Source organism: Chaetura pelagica, unplaced genomic scaffold (assembly GCF_000747805.2).
Source record: "Chaetura pelagica isolate M959 unplaced genomic scaffold, ChaPel_1.0 scaffold405, whole genome shotgun sequence".
NCBI classification, from domain to species: Eukaryota; Metazoa; Chordata; class Aves; order Apodiformes; family Apodidae; genus Chaetura; species Chaetura pelagica.
In genome coordinates this window covers 1,512,450-1,529,646 of record NW_009953489.1, presented here as the reverse complement: position 1 = coordinate 1,529,646, position 17,197 = coordinate 1,512,450, and the positions used below count along the sequence as shown (strand labels likewise).

Here is a 17,197-nt window from a genome sequence, read left to right as displayed (position 1 = left end):
AAAATGCATTTAAAAGGAAGTGTCCTTCCAGTACTTCTAAAAGAGCATTTGTCATTACAGAAAAATCCAGAGCTCAGAACTCATTACGTTTTCTGTCTTTTCTACATTTTCTCCTCTTGCATTTAGTATTTAAATTTTAATTTGTTTAGATTGACAATAATTAGATAATTTACAACTATGACTAGGTGACCCAACATGAATCAGCACTATTTCGGAAACGTACATAGAAGTGGAACAAACTGAGCAAAAAAAAAAGTCTGGAAGTAGCTTTTTATGTTGGATTTATTTATAGGAATTACATAACCAGAATTTCCCATAGTAAGCATGCTGCAGAAAACTTCAGCCCAGAGCTGTGAAACCCCCTCCAGCCCTGCCGATGTCTGCTGAGCCATCCCCTGAGCTTCCCACTCCCACAGCTGCCATGACAAGGTGTGGGGATTAGCAAGGTTCTACCATGCTTAAGTTTCCACAAAAATACTTAAACCAATTCAACCACACTTTAAGGCTTCAAGCTTAGCTAGCAAAGCCTTTAACACACCTACTGATACCACAACACAAACTCCAAAGGTTTTCCCTCAGTGTCATTTAATATATCCCCTATTGACTTGTTATTTATCAACTACATCTCATTGAAAATAACAATTCATTATTTATAAGTTCAGTGGAATAAATTCCTTTCAATGTTGGTCTTAAAACATCAAAATGCATTTCTACTGCTACAACTCCTCTGTTCCACTCAATTTCAAAGAAAAAAAAGATTAAGAGGAAATACTGTACACACTTTCCATATACTAATATAACTGAAAATACAAGTCTCATGTAATATCAGCTGGACAAGTCTTAACTTGTTTTGTGACACTGTTCTTTACATAATACAAAAATATGTAAAAATCTTTTAAAATCTTTTATATTTTTGCACACATCCACACAGTTGAATGCACATTCTTATGAAATACATACACAAAACACACTGATCATGAATGAGCCCAAATATTACTAATCATGTTAATAAGAGAACCAAGAAAAACTAGGAATAAACTTCAATAGAATCTTTTCAATGATGAGACAGAAAAAATGCATTATCCAATGCTGTGAATTTTAAAGACTATTATAAGTGTACTTTATGTAGCATTGCAGAGAATATAGTTTCAGAATGCTAATATAACTTGAGAGACACTTCAACATTTATTTGAAGATACTTGAGCACAATAAGATACTAAGAAAACCTGATGGGCTTTCTGAAATAAGTCTCTATAGAGTCTAAAAATGTTGAACAGCTGAGATTAAAATAGAAGGCAACAAATGAGCAGAACAACATTTGTAAATAGCTCATCTCTATGTTGTAAAACTTGTTAAGGACAAGGAAGAAAGAATGCAGGAAGTTTAAAAAAAACTGTTGGAAACAGTGTATCAGAAAGCAGAAACACAAAGCAGATAGCTAATTTTAATTGATGTCAAGCTCTCTTTTTCACTAAGTTCATCAACTTTCTATATATTCTGACAAGAAACTGAAAATAAAAGTAAGTGCCTGTGTAAGGAAATCAGCAGGGATAAAAAACCTAAACTTGTAAGATGTAAACTGTTTTATAAACATGTCAAGTTGAAGCAGAATGCCTGCAACAACAGGAGACCCCTTCCAGCCCTGCACACTGCGTTCGTGGTGTTCTCACATTTTCTAAGACACTTTAGATCAATTTCCTACACCGAAGAGGAAGTCGAACTGTTTTGCTGCAGTTAAAGCTTGTCAGAAGCTAGAATTTCTGTGAAAGAAGGTCAGACTCTAGCTACGAGTCTTGCCTGCCCTCTCTTCTTTTCTCTGTAAGGTCCGTGCAGAGAAACTGAGCCATGTCTGCATCTTCAGCTCCTGCTCACATTTAATGCATGTGTTGAATCCTCTGCTAAATAAAACAAACCAAAAAAATCTATGAAGAAGGCAGAGGCTCAAAACCAACATTTTTATTAGGTACAATTTTGTTGTACTGTTGAATCAGAGAGATCAAATTTGTCATGATTTATACATGGTTTTTTGCGGCCTTTGCCAATGTCTAACAGAACCAGTTTGCTATTTTCTTTCATCTCCAGAGCCTTTTAAGAATTGCAGGGATTCCAGGGTCGATACACCACAAGGACCAAACAGACTGTCCAAAAAGTGTTCCATATCATTTCCAGCCATTAACAAACAGCTTTTTGGAAGGCTTGAAGTATCATATAGATACATACAGAGCAAAATGTTGATTTTACTTATTACTATTTTATTTAACATACCACTATAGTAAATGCTCATAAAATAAATAAGAAAAAAAGTTCAGACCTCAATTAGTAATATGAAAGAAAGGAAGGGAAAGCATACCACTATAGTAAATGCTCATAAAATAAATAAGAAAAAAAGTTCAGACCTCAATTAGTAATATGAAAGAAAGGAGGGGAAAGAGAGAGAGAAAGAGAGAGAAAAAAGAATTAAATCAGGCTAAAGATACATAGGGTGAGATATGGAGGGAGTCTTTTGGATGTTGGTTTTTCTAAAGGGTATCTGCTCTGGGGTTATGTACAGTCATAGCCCACAGTCTAGACTTGTAATTACAGCTTTAAATTAGCAGATTAAAGTCTTCCTCTGTTGTAGGCAAGCCTAATTTCATTATCAGTTCTCTTTTTAAAAAAGTGGATTACATGTAAACTTTTTTTGAAGTGTAATTATAAAACAAACTTACCTAGATAGATCGAAGCACTAATCTTACACAGGCTACAATGAACCAAGTGTAACCACAGGTCACCAAGACAAAGCACACACAGCCCCTTCTCCTCAGACTGCCAGAGGGAAAGTACTTTAGGCAATGATCATGAGACTGCATGTTCATTGCATCTGGCACAGATGAGAACTGGACCTAGAACTCAGCAGTCCTGGTACCATGCTGTTCTTTGGGCTAATTCTCTTCTCCATCCTCCAGTTCACTCCAAGCCACTACAATTAAAGTTTGAGTTGCCTACAGATATTGGTGGGAAGACTGGGGAGGGGGAGTGGGACACGACACAAACAAACAACACACCTAAAATCAGTACCCGCTCTTCTTGAAATCAATGCCAGTGAATAGCAGCCAGGCAAAAAAAACCCACACAACCAGATACAGGGCTGCTCTTTTTTTTTTTTCTTTCTTTCTGCTGTGCAGTAAATAAAAAAAAAAGTCTAACTACTTTCTTACCAGGCACAAAATAGACATCCTATTAATTTACTTTTATGTATGCAAAGGAAAATGCAAAGTACAAAGAAACTGTAAATCAGGTAAGAATTTTTAGTTAACAAGAAGGCTCAGCCTTCCCATTTATCAGACTACTACTAAATACTATTAAATTATTTGTCATTAATGTGATAGTCTGTATACTCCACAGAAGAAAATTCCTATTAACAGTAGTTCAAAGCATAATTTGTGCTTTTTTTAATGTTCCAAACTTTCATCCAGATAAAGTGAGAATGGGATGGCCTTCCTTATTCATCTGCAAATTCTCCTTCACAAACAACAGCTACAGAAGATTTTAGAACAACAACAAAAATAATCAATCTTTCTAACTAAAGTGTTTAATAATTTCCATAGGTTCTTAAAGAATTTCTACAGGCTCAAGCTTTTATTAAGCCAAATTACTCCAGCTTGACTCACTAACATGAACAAAATGCAGGAGGGCAGCAAAGTCAACTCTGGAAAAGTGGGTAGAATCCAATAAAACTCAAATTATTTCAAGTGATCAGGATTTAGTTCAGTAGGAAGTTCAGCTCTCTGAGGCTACAAAAAACAGCACATGAATTCAAAGAGGATGTTAAAGTCCAGGAAAAGGGCAAGAATCTTCTGCATTATTCAGTGGAAGAGGATGGCTACAAGGGGGAAGCAGCTTCCAATTTCTTCTACCACCCTTCCTCTCCATCCCTGGAAAACAAGTCATCATTGTTTAATGTTGCACTGTCCTTGGGAGAAACAGAGTTGAATCACTACTATTTTTTTTTTCTTTAAAAAACCCCATGGAAGATATTCCAAAAGATACAGCAGCCTTACATAGTATGCACTTCTACAAAATCAAACCATTAAGAAATACCTGAATCAAAACTGTAATATTTGTGTGTTTCAACAGTGCAGGTTGTTCAATGTTGAACCAGTGGGACTGGTAGAGAAACAGCATAAAGTTTAATTGCAAATCAGTTAAGAATATCTAAAATTTAACCCTTTTAGAGTGGGTTGATAAGATTTAAGTACTATACAGTCACATTTAAAAAAAAAAAAGTGTCAAAATTCTAAAATCAAAATGTTTTCCCCCCAAATGTAAATTTTTTTCTGTGTTTTTTTTCAAATCAGTGAAGAGGGAAAATTCTGGAAGACAACTGGACAATCATTTAGAAGCAGAAAACCCACAAAAATATTCAGTTTTCTCTCCCAACATAATTGAAAGATTTGTGGATCCAAAAGCAGTGTGGAGGGTTTGGGCCTCTTTTCTTTATATGAGGAGGTATGACAACACAAGTGTGTTACATTTGGGAGGCACATACACAAACAGTGGTATCCAGGCCCTTCAAGCTGTTTGTCCCCTCTGCATCAATGCCCTGCCAGTTGGCAGGCCTGAGCCAGGAAGCTGTCAATTCCAATCAAGTTTAGGCCATGCAGCCCTATTAAAGAAGTCTTGCTGGTTAAGGGGCGTCCACTGTTTCCAAAGCATGGGAAGAAAAAAAAAAAAAGAGAAGAAAAAAAAGGGCTCTGCTTTCCTTAGATTTGAGCTGGCAACTTTCACTGACTAGAGTTTTCAAGGATCTATGAATGAGCTTAACAAAGGAGTTCTGTGGCTAGTTTCTGGCTGAAATCCATGTCAACAGTTTTTAAGGTCACAGGTCACACTAACTAACATTTATTCCCAGCAGACCCTGCTCTAAACACAAGCTGTAAGTAGTACAAATTTGGAATTTTTCTGTAATCCCTTGAGATATTCCTGATCCTTCCACATGTTTCTGCTCAATTAAAAACAATTCTCACTTTGCACCACAAGAGAGGCCCCTGCTCAGAAATCTTATTCTATCCTAAGAATAAATGGACAAAGACTGCAATCAAAGGAAAGGAAAGGGGGGAGGAGAGGAACTCACAACAAATCACACCAAAAACCTCAAATAACTCCATATAGAATCACATTCAGTTAGTTACATTTTCTGCCATCTGTCACAAACTATTATAGATTCCTTTCTTTTTATCTCAGAAAAGGAGTGGTGCAGAGCTTAGCTATTTTGGCCGGGTGGGATTTCCACACAAATCTTTCTGCATTTCACTTCAAAAGAATTATTTTTGTTTTGGGTACAAAAGCTGAATACCCACTGAAAACTTCAAATTAAATAAAATTGAAATCAGAGCTGCACATGGTTATAGCACCTTTTTAACTCTGTAACTCGGCCCAGTAAGTTTGTGAACCAAAGCAAAATTATGCAAGTTTATTTGGTGTGGATTTTTGTTTGCTTGGGTTTTTTTCTGTTTTGTTTTGTTTTTATTTTAACAAAACTTGGGAGCAAGATAAGAATATTTTTAGTTATATTATTACTGCTTCTTCAAGCAGTTAGGAGTAGATGCTGTAGGTCACAGTTTAACAGATAAAACAGAAATTCTCCTACCTAATAATAATTTATACAGGGTTACAGAAATGAAAGTTCTTGCTCAAGTTCAGTTACTTCAGCTGACTCAGCCCAGGTGCTCCCATCCCACCCCTCTCCAGTGCTCTCACAGCTGGAGCTACCCCCAGCATATTCATGTACCAACCATCACCTTTTCTTCTCAGGAGGTTTCTACTATTATTGCTGCAACTCTTTTTGATAAGGAGGGAAAAAAACACAGAAATGGACCAGCATACTACCTTCTCATCACCACAGCTTCATAGCTTTGACTGAAATGGGGAACTGCTATGGACATTCTGCCAAATGGTTTTGAAGAGCATAACTAATATACTTAGCCTTATACCTACTTGCTACAAAAGTTAATTCAATACAAAAAATATTTCCTCAGTTAAAATACTAAATTTTTTTATTATTTTTTTTTAAATCAAATACACACTGCTAAAGAGAAGCACTCGGGTGAGCTTGGAGAATGTGTGAGATTTTTCTATCTATACAAAAAAAGTGCTATTCAAGTCACCATTTTATGATGTTACGTGAGCTGAAATCATTGCACTGACACATTTAAAGCAGTTCTGACATTTATATAGGTTACCATACATTCAAAGTTGCCATTATTTTTTATTTAAAAGTTGTGTGTTTCATAAACATCTAACTTATTCTGAAGTTTAAATAATCTGAACATAAAGACAAATTTGAAGAAGTGATTGGATCACATCTGTTTATAACCTGAAGAATTTTTCAAGCATCAGTAAGGAGTCCTCACACTGAATTCTGGACATACTTCAGAAGACAAAAGATAAAAATATTTTTTTTAATTAAACTTGTTAGTTTTATTATATAAACATTCCGCAATGAGGGTATCAAAAAGAGTTTTCAGATTGAGCTCACAACATTTTTTACATTCCTGAAGCAGAACTTTTTCTTCCTTCATGATTAGACAGAAGGATGAAATTGTCAGGAGTCTGAGATTCTACAACATATAAAAGTGAGGGCAAAAAACTCAGCTGTAGAGAAAACTGATGTGCACTTTTAAATATTGCTATCCTTCTCTGAAGGAAGAGGCAAAAAAATTAAGAAATTTCATGTTTCAATATCTCTGTAGAATTTAGAATGTCCTGTGTTTAGCAGTCTCTTCATAGCTTTATCTCCCCTGTCTTCATTTTTTTCACCCATCTCAGACCATTAGAAACAGTACAACTTATAGTCATTTCAGATATGAGGTTTTTAGCTCTGTCCCCCTAAGAGCAAACCACATACAGAAGTGTTTGTCCACTTAAGCTTTGAGACACCAGATTGTAAAATAAAAGACACTGCTCCTTTCAGCTCACTAATGCAGTGTTTTATGCATTACTTTCCCACCAAACAAATGCTGAAATCCACCAGTGCCTCTAGAGAGTTCCAGGTCACAGGAGTGAGCCGAGGCAAACACAGCTGAGCCACTGAACAACACTGCCCACAAGGTACCAACCAACCAGCTGCTGGAGAACGTAGCACAGCCAGAGTGGCCACAAACTTGAAAAGATCAATAAGCTAGAATGGAGATTTAACACTAAAACAAAGAAGAAATTAAAATGAAGAGCCTTAGCATGCAAAAATTCTTAAGAAACTGAAAGCACTTATATGCTTTAGAAAAATACAATAGGATTTATTTCACTTCAGCCAAAATCTTAAGTCCTCAAAGAAAGTCTTAGAAAGAAAAAAATACTTGGGCATGGAAATTTTCTCCAGGATATTAAAATTACCAAACTAGAACTCAGAATTTGATGACTTGACCATTAGCACTCAACTTACTATGCAGTCATTATTTGGAAAATAAATTAAGAAGCATATTTTAAGCTTTGTAACATATTTCATTGAAAAAGTTAACCCAGAATTTCAAGTTACCCAGGAGGTTCTGATGTGTGGTACGTGAATTTGAGGGTTTTTTTAAATTCACTGTTTAGAACCTCAAAACGCCCCACCAGACCATCTGGGGACACTTGTTTTGTGCTTCTGTCCGCCCTCTACTGTCTGAACTGCAGAAAGGAGTCAGTCACTGCTCCAGAGCGCTCTGCAACTCCCTGTACATACGGTATTTGATCGTTGTGGTTTCATGATTAGCTAGAAATCCAGTGAAGATAAGAGGAAACGGAATAAGAGATGCACTCAGTGGTTCTACAATAAAAGAAAAACACCTAGAAGATGCAGGTTTTAATCTTAATAAAAGATTTCTTTAAATCTCTGTAAAGCCATCTACAGCAGGAGCAAAACTAGGAAAACTGTCTTGAAAGCAGATCTGAACATGACTGGTTAAAAGAACCAAAATGGTTACTCTGTAAAATGGGATTGCCCTTCTGCCTGCCACAAGAGCCACATTCATGTGGATAACTTTATTACTATCCAACTCCAAGAACTGCCTTATAGTACTTGGTATCCACATGAAAAAGTTTCTAGGTTACTTTAAAAGGCAAAGTCAGACCCTGACTTCTGGCCCTCTGAGTATTGTCTCAACTTCAAACTTTACTTCCAGACCTCTGGGGAAACGTTTTAAAGCACTGGTTGAGTGAAAAGAATTTCCTTTCCTCTAGTTTCTCTTCAGTGAGTCTAAACGTGTGATGATTTTCTGCCTCCAAACCATTTTACCATGGCCAGACCCATAAAAATCTGACTGATAAATACATCAGTATCATCTCTAATAATAATCAGTACTGCTTAATTCTTACATTATTGCTGGGCACAGCAAGGAATACCTGAAATTTGCTACCATCAAGTCTATTTTTAAAACAAGCATTCTTTTCATTCTAATTTGATTTTTTGTATCATTCTCTCATTCTTCAGCATGTTTTTACCCATTAATTTACCATGCAGCATGGTTTAATTCATGAAGGACACAGAGAAGATTCACATTGATAACGGGAGCTGCAGTCCTGGAAACAGCAATAGGAATGAAGTGATGAGGCCTAATTCATCCACTGCTGTAACTGGTAACTGCACTGAAATTATTCTCTTTTTTGTTGGGTTGTGTTTTTTTTGGTTATGAGTTGAAGCAGAAGGCATTTGACTACAACATAACTCTTCCATTTCTTCTTGGCATTCACTCAACATAAGGGAGCTGACAGCAAAGAACTCTTATCCAGGAGAGATCAAGAAGGGACTTACACTACTCCTCATTCAGATTTTCTTTTAAAACTGTGACTCCCCTTTAATTTGTCATGAATCAGGAAAAGTTACCTTATGTAACCAGACACTTTCCACATGAGTGAATCAGCATCCCAAGCATACCGGGCAGCAGCTACAGGGAAAGAGCTAAGGAAATACTTCCCTGTCCCTGGGGAACGACCCGTATTGCTCGGCTGCCGTAGCTACTAGGAGTTGAAAAGTCTACTACAGAAAAAAAAGAATGAAGATACTGAGAAGACACCTGTCACCCTGCCTCCCATACAACTCATTGGTAACTTTGGTAAATTTCACAACAATTGCACCAAATACTGAGTTTCTTCAAAGCAGGCCCAGTTAGCAGATCACTGCTGTCAGGGTAGCGCTGAAGGCAGCAAATCTGTGGTGTCTCCACCAGCCTAGTGCTGGCACAAATGGCACAGACATGCTTGGCTCAAACACGTCCATCGAGCCAAGACCTATGCCATGGAATTGTTGTATGCAACCAATGAAATGAGACGTGTTCTTGCTCCTTGTAGGTGCTCTTACATTGTGAAACATAATTCCTGAAACGCTGTAGAGGGGCCATGCTCAATAACATGTCCACAGAAGGTCCCATTCTGTCACATGCAACACACAGTACTTGTGGAATGAAGACAAGTTCTTGCTCTTAAACTGGATTCTCTCACATGAAAAGCAAACCAGAGATGACTGAGACAGATGTCTACAGCAGAGGAAATCATCCTCGTTTTTCATTGCCTCAGCAATTGCTCAGTCACCTAGGTGACCGTTCATACAGTTAACTCTGAGTTATCTTTACCTGGGCCATTGCTGCAAACCTCCCAGTTTCTCAGGAACATGCAAAAAGTAGAAGACAGACCACTGTTAGTTGCTGAAAACAAGAAAGCCCACGTGCCATGTGGAAGCCTTCAGTCTGTAGAAGTTTTTAATGGAACTAATATATTGGTAGATTATTTAGATATTAAAACTGATTTTACTGCATTATTTTTTGCAGCAAATGGAAAAAGAAAATTACAGCCTGTAATCCAACATGTCTGTGTGAGGTCATAAAAAACTATTTTGATAGAGCCTCCTTGCTTCCAACTTCTACTAATAGTCTCTTTTATCACAAACTTCACAAAGCCCTCCACAGGACAGAGTAAAGCTCATACATAAAAACTTTGAGGATGCAGAGAGCACCAGTGACATTCTCTCAGTTACCAACAGATGCTTTGTTAATAAAACTTGCATATACAAATGTCCACAAAATGTCTCAACAAGATCAGTTGTGACAGCTAAAGATAACAGCTGCCATCATGCTATGTCATATCAAATTACTGCAAAGAGCCTTTTTTCTTTTCCACACTGTTAACTCAAGAACATTGACTACAAACAAATGCAGTTATCTGCAGAGGAACTCAAAGTGCAAGATATTTTGCTTCACTTCTGCAGAAGAGCAGTGACTTCGAGGACCAGATAGGAGAATAATGTTGAACAGCTGGAAATTATAATTGCAGTGCAACACAGCAAAGTCAAACACTGTTCCCTAGAGTCAGCCAAAAGCCAAACCACAGACCTACCTTAAGATACAGAAGCAGCTCTTGGCCCCAGAAGATAAGCGACAGAATCCAAACCTCTGTTTGCTGTCAATGTCTGTAAGCACAAATGTAAAGTTCTGCCCCACTTGGTTAACTGCATGGCTGAAAATAAAGAGAGTAAAGAGGAAAAAATTAATGCTGAGCTAACTCTGTGTCAAAAGTATCTAGTCTAAGTCATTGAACCTACAACACTTCCTCTTTCAACAGAGTTGGGGTTTTTTTGAGAAATTAACTTTGAGAGTATACACACTCTAGAAAACTAAATATGCCAATTCCTTGTTGAGGGAGAAGGGCTTTGAGGTTTTGTAAGTGTGGGAGGACACAAAAAATGCATTGCTCTTTAAATGAAAATGGCTATGACTACCAACCATTTTAAATGCTGTACACTCTTATATAACCCAAAATATTTTTATTACTCTTCATTTCAGAAGTGCTTTACTCCAAGAGCAAGATGTTTAATAACATGCTGGGTATTGACTCGTAAAAGCTTTATTATCCATCTACCAATTTTGCATATTTTCCAGATAGATCTTTCCAAAACATTCAGCAACTAGAACCATGCCAGATGACTCTAGCAGCTAGACAACCCATAAAAGAAAGACTAGAATAGTGCACAAAGGCAGAAAGGATGAACTAGACTCAAAAGCACACTGTGCTAATTACAGCCATGACTATAAAAATAATTTTGTAGGACTTTTATATGATTTTTCAAAATTAAGAGTCATTTTTCTCATCTGTGAGATCTTAACAGCTCTTCAAGTACATCACAAGTGAACCGATGGCGTTTTGAGATGTTGGCTTCCACTCACAGCACAGTGGAAAGGGTCATGGTAGGAACCCTTGCCCAAAGTAGAAAAATGGTTTTGGAAAACAAAACGCCACAACCAACAAAACCAAACAAACACACACACAAAAAAACCAAAACCACCAAACAAAAACACAAAAAAAACCCAAGAACCAAACCATCAAAACAGACAAAAGCCCAAACCTCAGCATTTCAAAATTCACGTCACTAAAACCACGCTAATTTACATCCGCAATTTACCACTAATAGGTGATACTCAAAATATTAAGACAAGGTCAAAATCAGATGCTTTACATTTAAAGCACAGCACTTTCTCAATGCTACTTATTAGCAAAATTGAAGACATTCTTGAGATATTACCATGCTTGTCTGAAGTTAATCAAACACTTGTGTACAGGGCTGGTAGACTGCATCTAAACCAAGCCCTGTTCACCTCCCACTTGGTAGAAATGCAGTTTCACTGTTTAACAGAAATGTTGACATTTAGTGGTGAAGCTGCAACTAATGTACTTATTAGAAGACTTTTCATCCAATTTTAAATATATTTGAGACCTCATAATGATATGAAATTAACATGTATTTCAGGTTATGCTCTAGTTTATTTTAGGTTTACTAAGAAAACTAACTAGCACTTATATGTGTGTCTTCACAAGTCAGTCCTACCAAAGCAACAACAAAACCCATTAAATTCACGGCCATCTAACTAGCAGTCACAAGCCTTGAAAGTGAGCAAATGTTCTCTTAAATAACACCACATAACATGCAATAAACAAATTCTGTGGGAGATGATACACTCAGTGCCTAGAGAAAAAGAAATGAGGTGGATGAGGATTGGAAAGATGTCACTGTCCAGCTTAGAAAAGGAATCTTTCAGTGGATTCCAAACAGGGAAGGAAAAACAAGCAGTGATGAAGACAAAAAAGTGCTCCAGATTCACAGATGAACAACAAGACAGATACTTAAAAGCATTTCAGTAGCCTGAGAATTAGACAGCCTAAGAATGATCATCCTACCGAATTCTAAATGTCAGCAGAGCAACCATTTCCATAAACCGTGCTGAGCTGCTGGGGGATATCAAAAAATCCCTGACTGGTGTTGTGTTTTATCTGTAAAGCTTCGAAGTAATGTTACTATGGTGATTTTAGTATGGTGTTTTAAAAGGGGATTATATGCTTAATTTTAACAAGGTTGAGAGCAGACCATGTGTGAGAAATAGTATTCTAGCTGACAATTAAAATTATGGAAAAGGGGAAAAAAAACATGCTTCATTTGCAGCAGGGAGAAGCTTGTTTATTAAACAAGCGTGACAAACTGGGAGGCTCCTCCAAAGCAAACCTAAAGATTCCTACATTTGTAGAAACTGAATGTGTCTGATAGGCCTTGCTCAAGTTTCCATTGTCAGTTCTCCATGTGGAAGGATAAAATTCCCAATGTAAAAAGTGCTTTTCCTAAGATCTCAATACCAATACTTGAGATTCATAACTCTACTTCCAAATGGGAAGAAGGTCTATTTAGAGCCCAACACAATGGAAGCACCATAAATCTCTTCTTTAAGTGGGCAGATAGCAGCTAGGGTTGGAGGGAAGGGGAGAGAAGATGAGTGATTTCTTAAAAATCCCCCATCACTAGCTCTATCTAAACCTGATTAATCTAGACAAAAAATGATGTGACTGAGGTGGAGTTCTTCAGTTGCAGAATAGCCTCTGCCTTGATCATGCAACCCTAAGAGTAGAGTGGTCCACTTGCCTAAAGAAAGGGGCAACCAGTCCCAGATGATTTTTGATGACTGGCAACTATATATATAAGCCTGTGTCAGTAAATGCCAAAATCTTCAGCACAGATAACAATCAGATATGCAAAAGATCTTTAATAGCCTCAATACCTTGGCGTCCCATCATCATTTGAAGCTGTGATCTGGCAGAGGCACTAGTACATCTTCAGGTTCTATGACTGATAATGCTACTTTGGGCTCCGAGTTGGTAGAAGGAAAAGTAGCATCTCTTCATTAGTGACCAGGCACTTCTGACCATTTTAATCAGTATCTCCATCAATTCATACTGGTTGTTTTTACACTGATCTTGAAGAGATGCCCTACACAGAGTATTCTTCCAATAGAAGATATTATCTCATGTTCCTAAGTTATTTGAACAATAAGCCAGTATCTCCACTGTTATACAAAGAATAAGAATTTTAAAACCCCTCAACATTGCAGAGAGATTCTCATACTAAAATTGTCAAGGCCAAAAAGGCAACCCAGTTCACTGGGAATAGTACCCAGGTACTTGGAAGGCCTTTACCACTTCAGTGTTTTTCTCTCTCTCTTTTTCTTTTTTCTTTTGTTCAAAATGAACAAAATAATATATAGTAAAAAAAACCCTGAGGACTAAGAATTACAGTAACTGGAGAACTGATCCAACATACCACTTTCCAGGCACACAGAGGGATAAAATCCCACTAGAGAGTGCTAGTCGACTCTGTAAGACACGACTGTAAGGACCTTTCTGACACGTAACTGAAGGCAGTATTTCTTCTGGAAGCAATTTCTTTTTGTGTCAAAGTAGAACAAGTATTTACTGAGACGACTAAGGAGAATATTAAGCCATTGTCTGAGATAATTTCATTATGGAGCTACCTTCAATAACTTTATTTTAAATGTAATATAAGAAATGTTTAAATAAATAGTATTTGGTTAACAGTAATAGGGAAATAAAAGACCAACTAATGCAAATTCATCACTTGTTGAGTTCCAGAAACAGCCTCTCAGAACAGGTATTTGACTGGTTCTCAACTTGAAGTAGCTAAAAGATGCAGAATGTTTGGCATTTCAGATGCACTGTATTTTTCTCTATCATAGTCACATTCAATTCATTTGCACTCAGTGATTTCAGACTGTTTATCTTGTTGTGACTGGTAGGTTAATTCCCACACACAGTTCAAAGCTCAGTCAAATTTACACCATAGGGGACTATACAAGTATTTATTCCTATATACACCTGTGCACACCCCTGTATATTTGTGTGTGTGTGTGTACTTTTACATTAAGAAGCAGCACACATATTCAGCTGCCTGATCCTTAACTTGGGACATCTTTGACTTTCTGGATTATTGAAAGTCTATTTTTAATTTTAAATTATTCAGAATGTGATGGGTTACAATCCCTCCTTTATGCTCAAAATGTTTGGTTTACAGTCTTTTCAGTGACAGTCTGTGATATTCAGTCAAACAAGTGAATACAGAAGTGGAAATTACTTTTCATTATGTCCTCATTTACACTGCATATAGGTTTTCAGTTTTCTTATCTTTCGAAATGCTATATTACAGGGGAAAATTTAAAAAACAAACAGTTCAAGAAGGACAGGGAAGTGCTTGAAAGAGTCCAGCGCAGAGCTACAAAGATGATTAAGGGAGTGGAACATCTCCCTTATGAGAAAGGCTAAGGGAGCTGGGTCTCTTTAGCTTGGAGAAAAGGAGACTGAGGGGTGACCTCATCAATGTTTACAAATATGTAAGGGAGATGGAGTTAGGCTTTCCTCAGTGATGATCAGTGACAGGACAAGGGGTAATGGGTGCAAATTGGAGCACAGGAGGTTCAAGGTGAATATCCGAAAAAAATTTTTTACTGTAAGAGTGCCAGAGCCCTGGGACAGGCTGCCCAGGGAGGTTGTGGGGTCTCCTTCACTGGAGACATTCAAAACCCCCCTGGATGCCTTCTTGTGTGATGTACTCTAGGTGACCCTGTTCTGGCAGGGGGTGTTGGACTAGATGATCTTTCGAGGTCCCTTCCAACCCTTAGGATTCTATGAACAGACCACCAAAACAGACAAAACCCCTAGGTACAATACATCTATACATACAAAGCATAAATATTTATAGTAGAAACACATACATGAGAAAATATATAAGTACTTCTCCAGTCCCTGTCATAGGAAAGGACAGAAATTCCAAAATATAAGAAATATCTGTGGCTTTTAAATATCATTTGAGTCTACCATCACTGGTTAAGTCTCATGTTGACAGCCCAGGATATTCAGTTTCCTTTAATGTACAAATCAGGTATTGCAGAGACACTGGCAATACCTGGTCACATTAAGTAGCCACCAAGTAAACCACCAGCATTCCAACAAGATCAAGAATCCTCTAAATGTAAAGCACTTAATTAATTATTCTGCCCACACTTTGGCAACTAAGAAAGAAAATACATACACACACAAAGCTTTGATATTAATATGCGTATTTGACAATTATTTATTACCTAAGCATTTTCACATCCAAGCATTACATAGAAGAAACCAAAATGCATCCCTACAGCCCCCACTGAACAGCTCAAACTTCTACATCTCTTTTTTTTTTTTTTCAAGGTGCCTATAAAAACCCCAGGAAAAAGTGATTCTAAGACTATAATTTTGCACTTGGGTGCTTTAAATCACAGTCAAGCAGACAGAACATTAAGAATGGTATGGTTTTTATTTTCTACAGTGGTTTTATTGACAAGCTTATTTTCTTGTAAAGTTTGAAAAGCTAACACTACCTGTCCACATAGAAGGGGAAACAAAACTTGGTCAAAGTCTGTAGAACTTCCTGTGGAGAGAAAAAGAGATAATTTATACATCTGTTGGGACCAATAAATCTAATATTAACCACATCACACAATTTCACAACTTTGCCCTGAAGAAATAAGAGACAGATGAAGAAATATGGGCTTTATCAATTACACGGAAGGAGTACCAGGCAGTCAATCATGTGAAATAATAAACATGATCAAACTTCATTAAAAATGAAAAATTAATCAAGATTCACACATGGGCAGGCAGCAGGAGCCATCCAACAATTCTCCAAAGAGTAGGAGGAGGTTGGGTTGTTGAGTGTTAACACCTCTCTAGGGACAATCTCTACCCTGACCATATGGATCATAGTGAATAACACCAAACCACATGGGTTTGGCCTGGCAGGACCACTTCTGCTGGCACAGCTTTTGACTGTTACCTAGGAACAGAGGTCTGGGGGATTAGAGAATACTTCCTAACATCAGCAAGATAAATAACAAAAGATAAAGGCAATAGGTCTCATAGCAGGAATTTATAACATTGCCTACTGCTATTAGAAAGAAATCTGAGTGTTTAAAATCTGATTAAAATAATGTGTATCAAAATTAATACGTGTTGTTTAACTTAGAAACCATTTTCTAAATGTTGCAAATCAGCACCACAGAGAAACAGAGAAACTTGAGCATAACCTTTGCATATGAAATAAAAAGCATTAATATGAAAACTGATAACATGATTAGCTGATAAATTAATAATTTTCAAATTTACCATTTTAAATAAATACAGTCATTAAAGATGCCAAACAAGAAACATTTCAGTCTCAAACCCAGTTATGTTCATAGACAAAAGTAATCAATTTAAATTATATTGTTCTATATATTCAAAATTTGAACTCCGTAATCCACAACCTGTCCTAAAGGCCTTCCCAGTTTGCAGACCTTTACTATCATTGTTCATTCTCCTTCACACTTAAATATTTCAGGACCCAAAATGTAAACTACATTTCTGCTTTCAGCTGAAAGAAGATACCCTGATTAAATTACAAACCCTCTAATAAATTCAACACTTTTCTCAACAATAGTAATAAATTATTGTCAATAACTGAACTGGTGTTTCCCGCTTCATTTATTTCTAAAGCCAACGCCATCCTTCAACAAATAAACTGCATCAATCTAATAACCTATTTAATGAAGCAGAAAACATATTGACTCCCTTGCAAGAACATGTTCCTCCTACATAATTCAAACAAGCACATCCCATTCTTAGCAATGGTTTCAACTGCTCATGGACATCTCTTTGGAGTTTTCTTGACAACTAAAATGTAGGAACTTCTTAAGATTTCAGGCAGAAACAGATATGGAAACTTTGACTTCTTGACAGTTTATTGATAGATTATTTAACAACCTTCTGTTTTTAAAGAACAAGGAAGGATCTATTGAAGAATGCCATGTAAAGCAAAGAAGTATCTTCCTTTCAAATTCAGCAG

General features: G+C 36.9%; 1 protein-coding gene across 1 annotated transcript in view; it reads right to left on the bottom strand.

The window, feature by feature from the left end:
• DENND1A (DENN/MADD domain containing 1A) overlaps positions 1 to 17,197 on the bottom strand; it is a 184,049-nt gene that overhangs the window by 124,127 nt on the left and 42,725 nt on the right. The window contains 2 exon segments of the mRNA XM_009998932.1: positions 10,345 to 10,464; positions 15,696 to 15,745. Coding sequence (XP_009997234.1) covers positions 10,345 to 10,464; positions 15,696 to 15,745 — 170 coding nt within the window.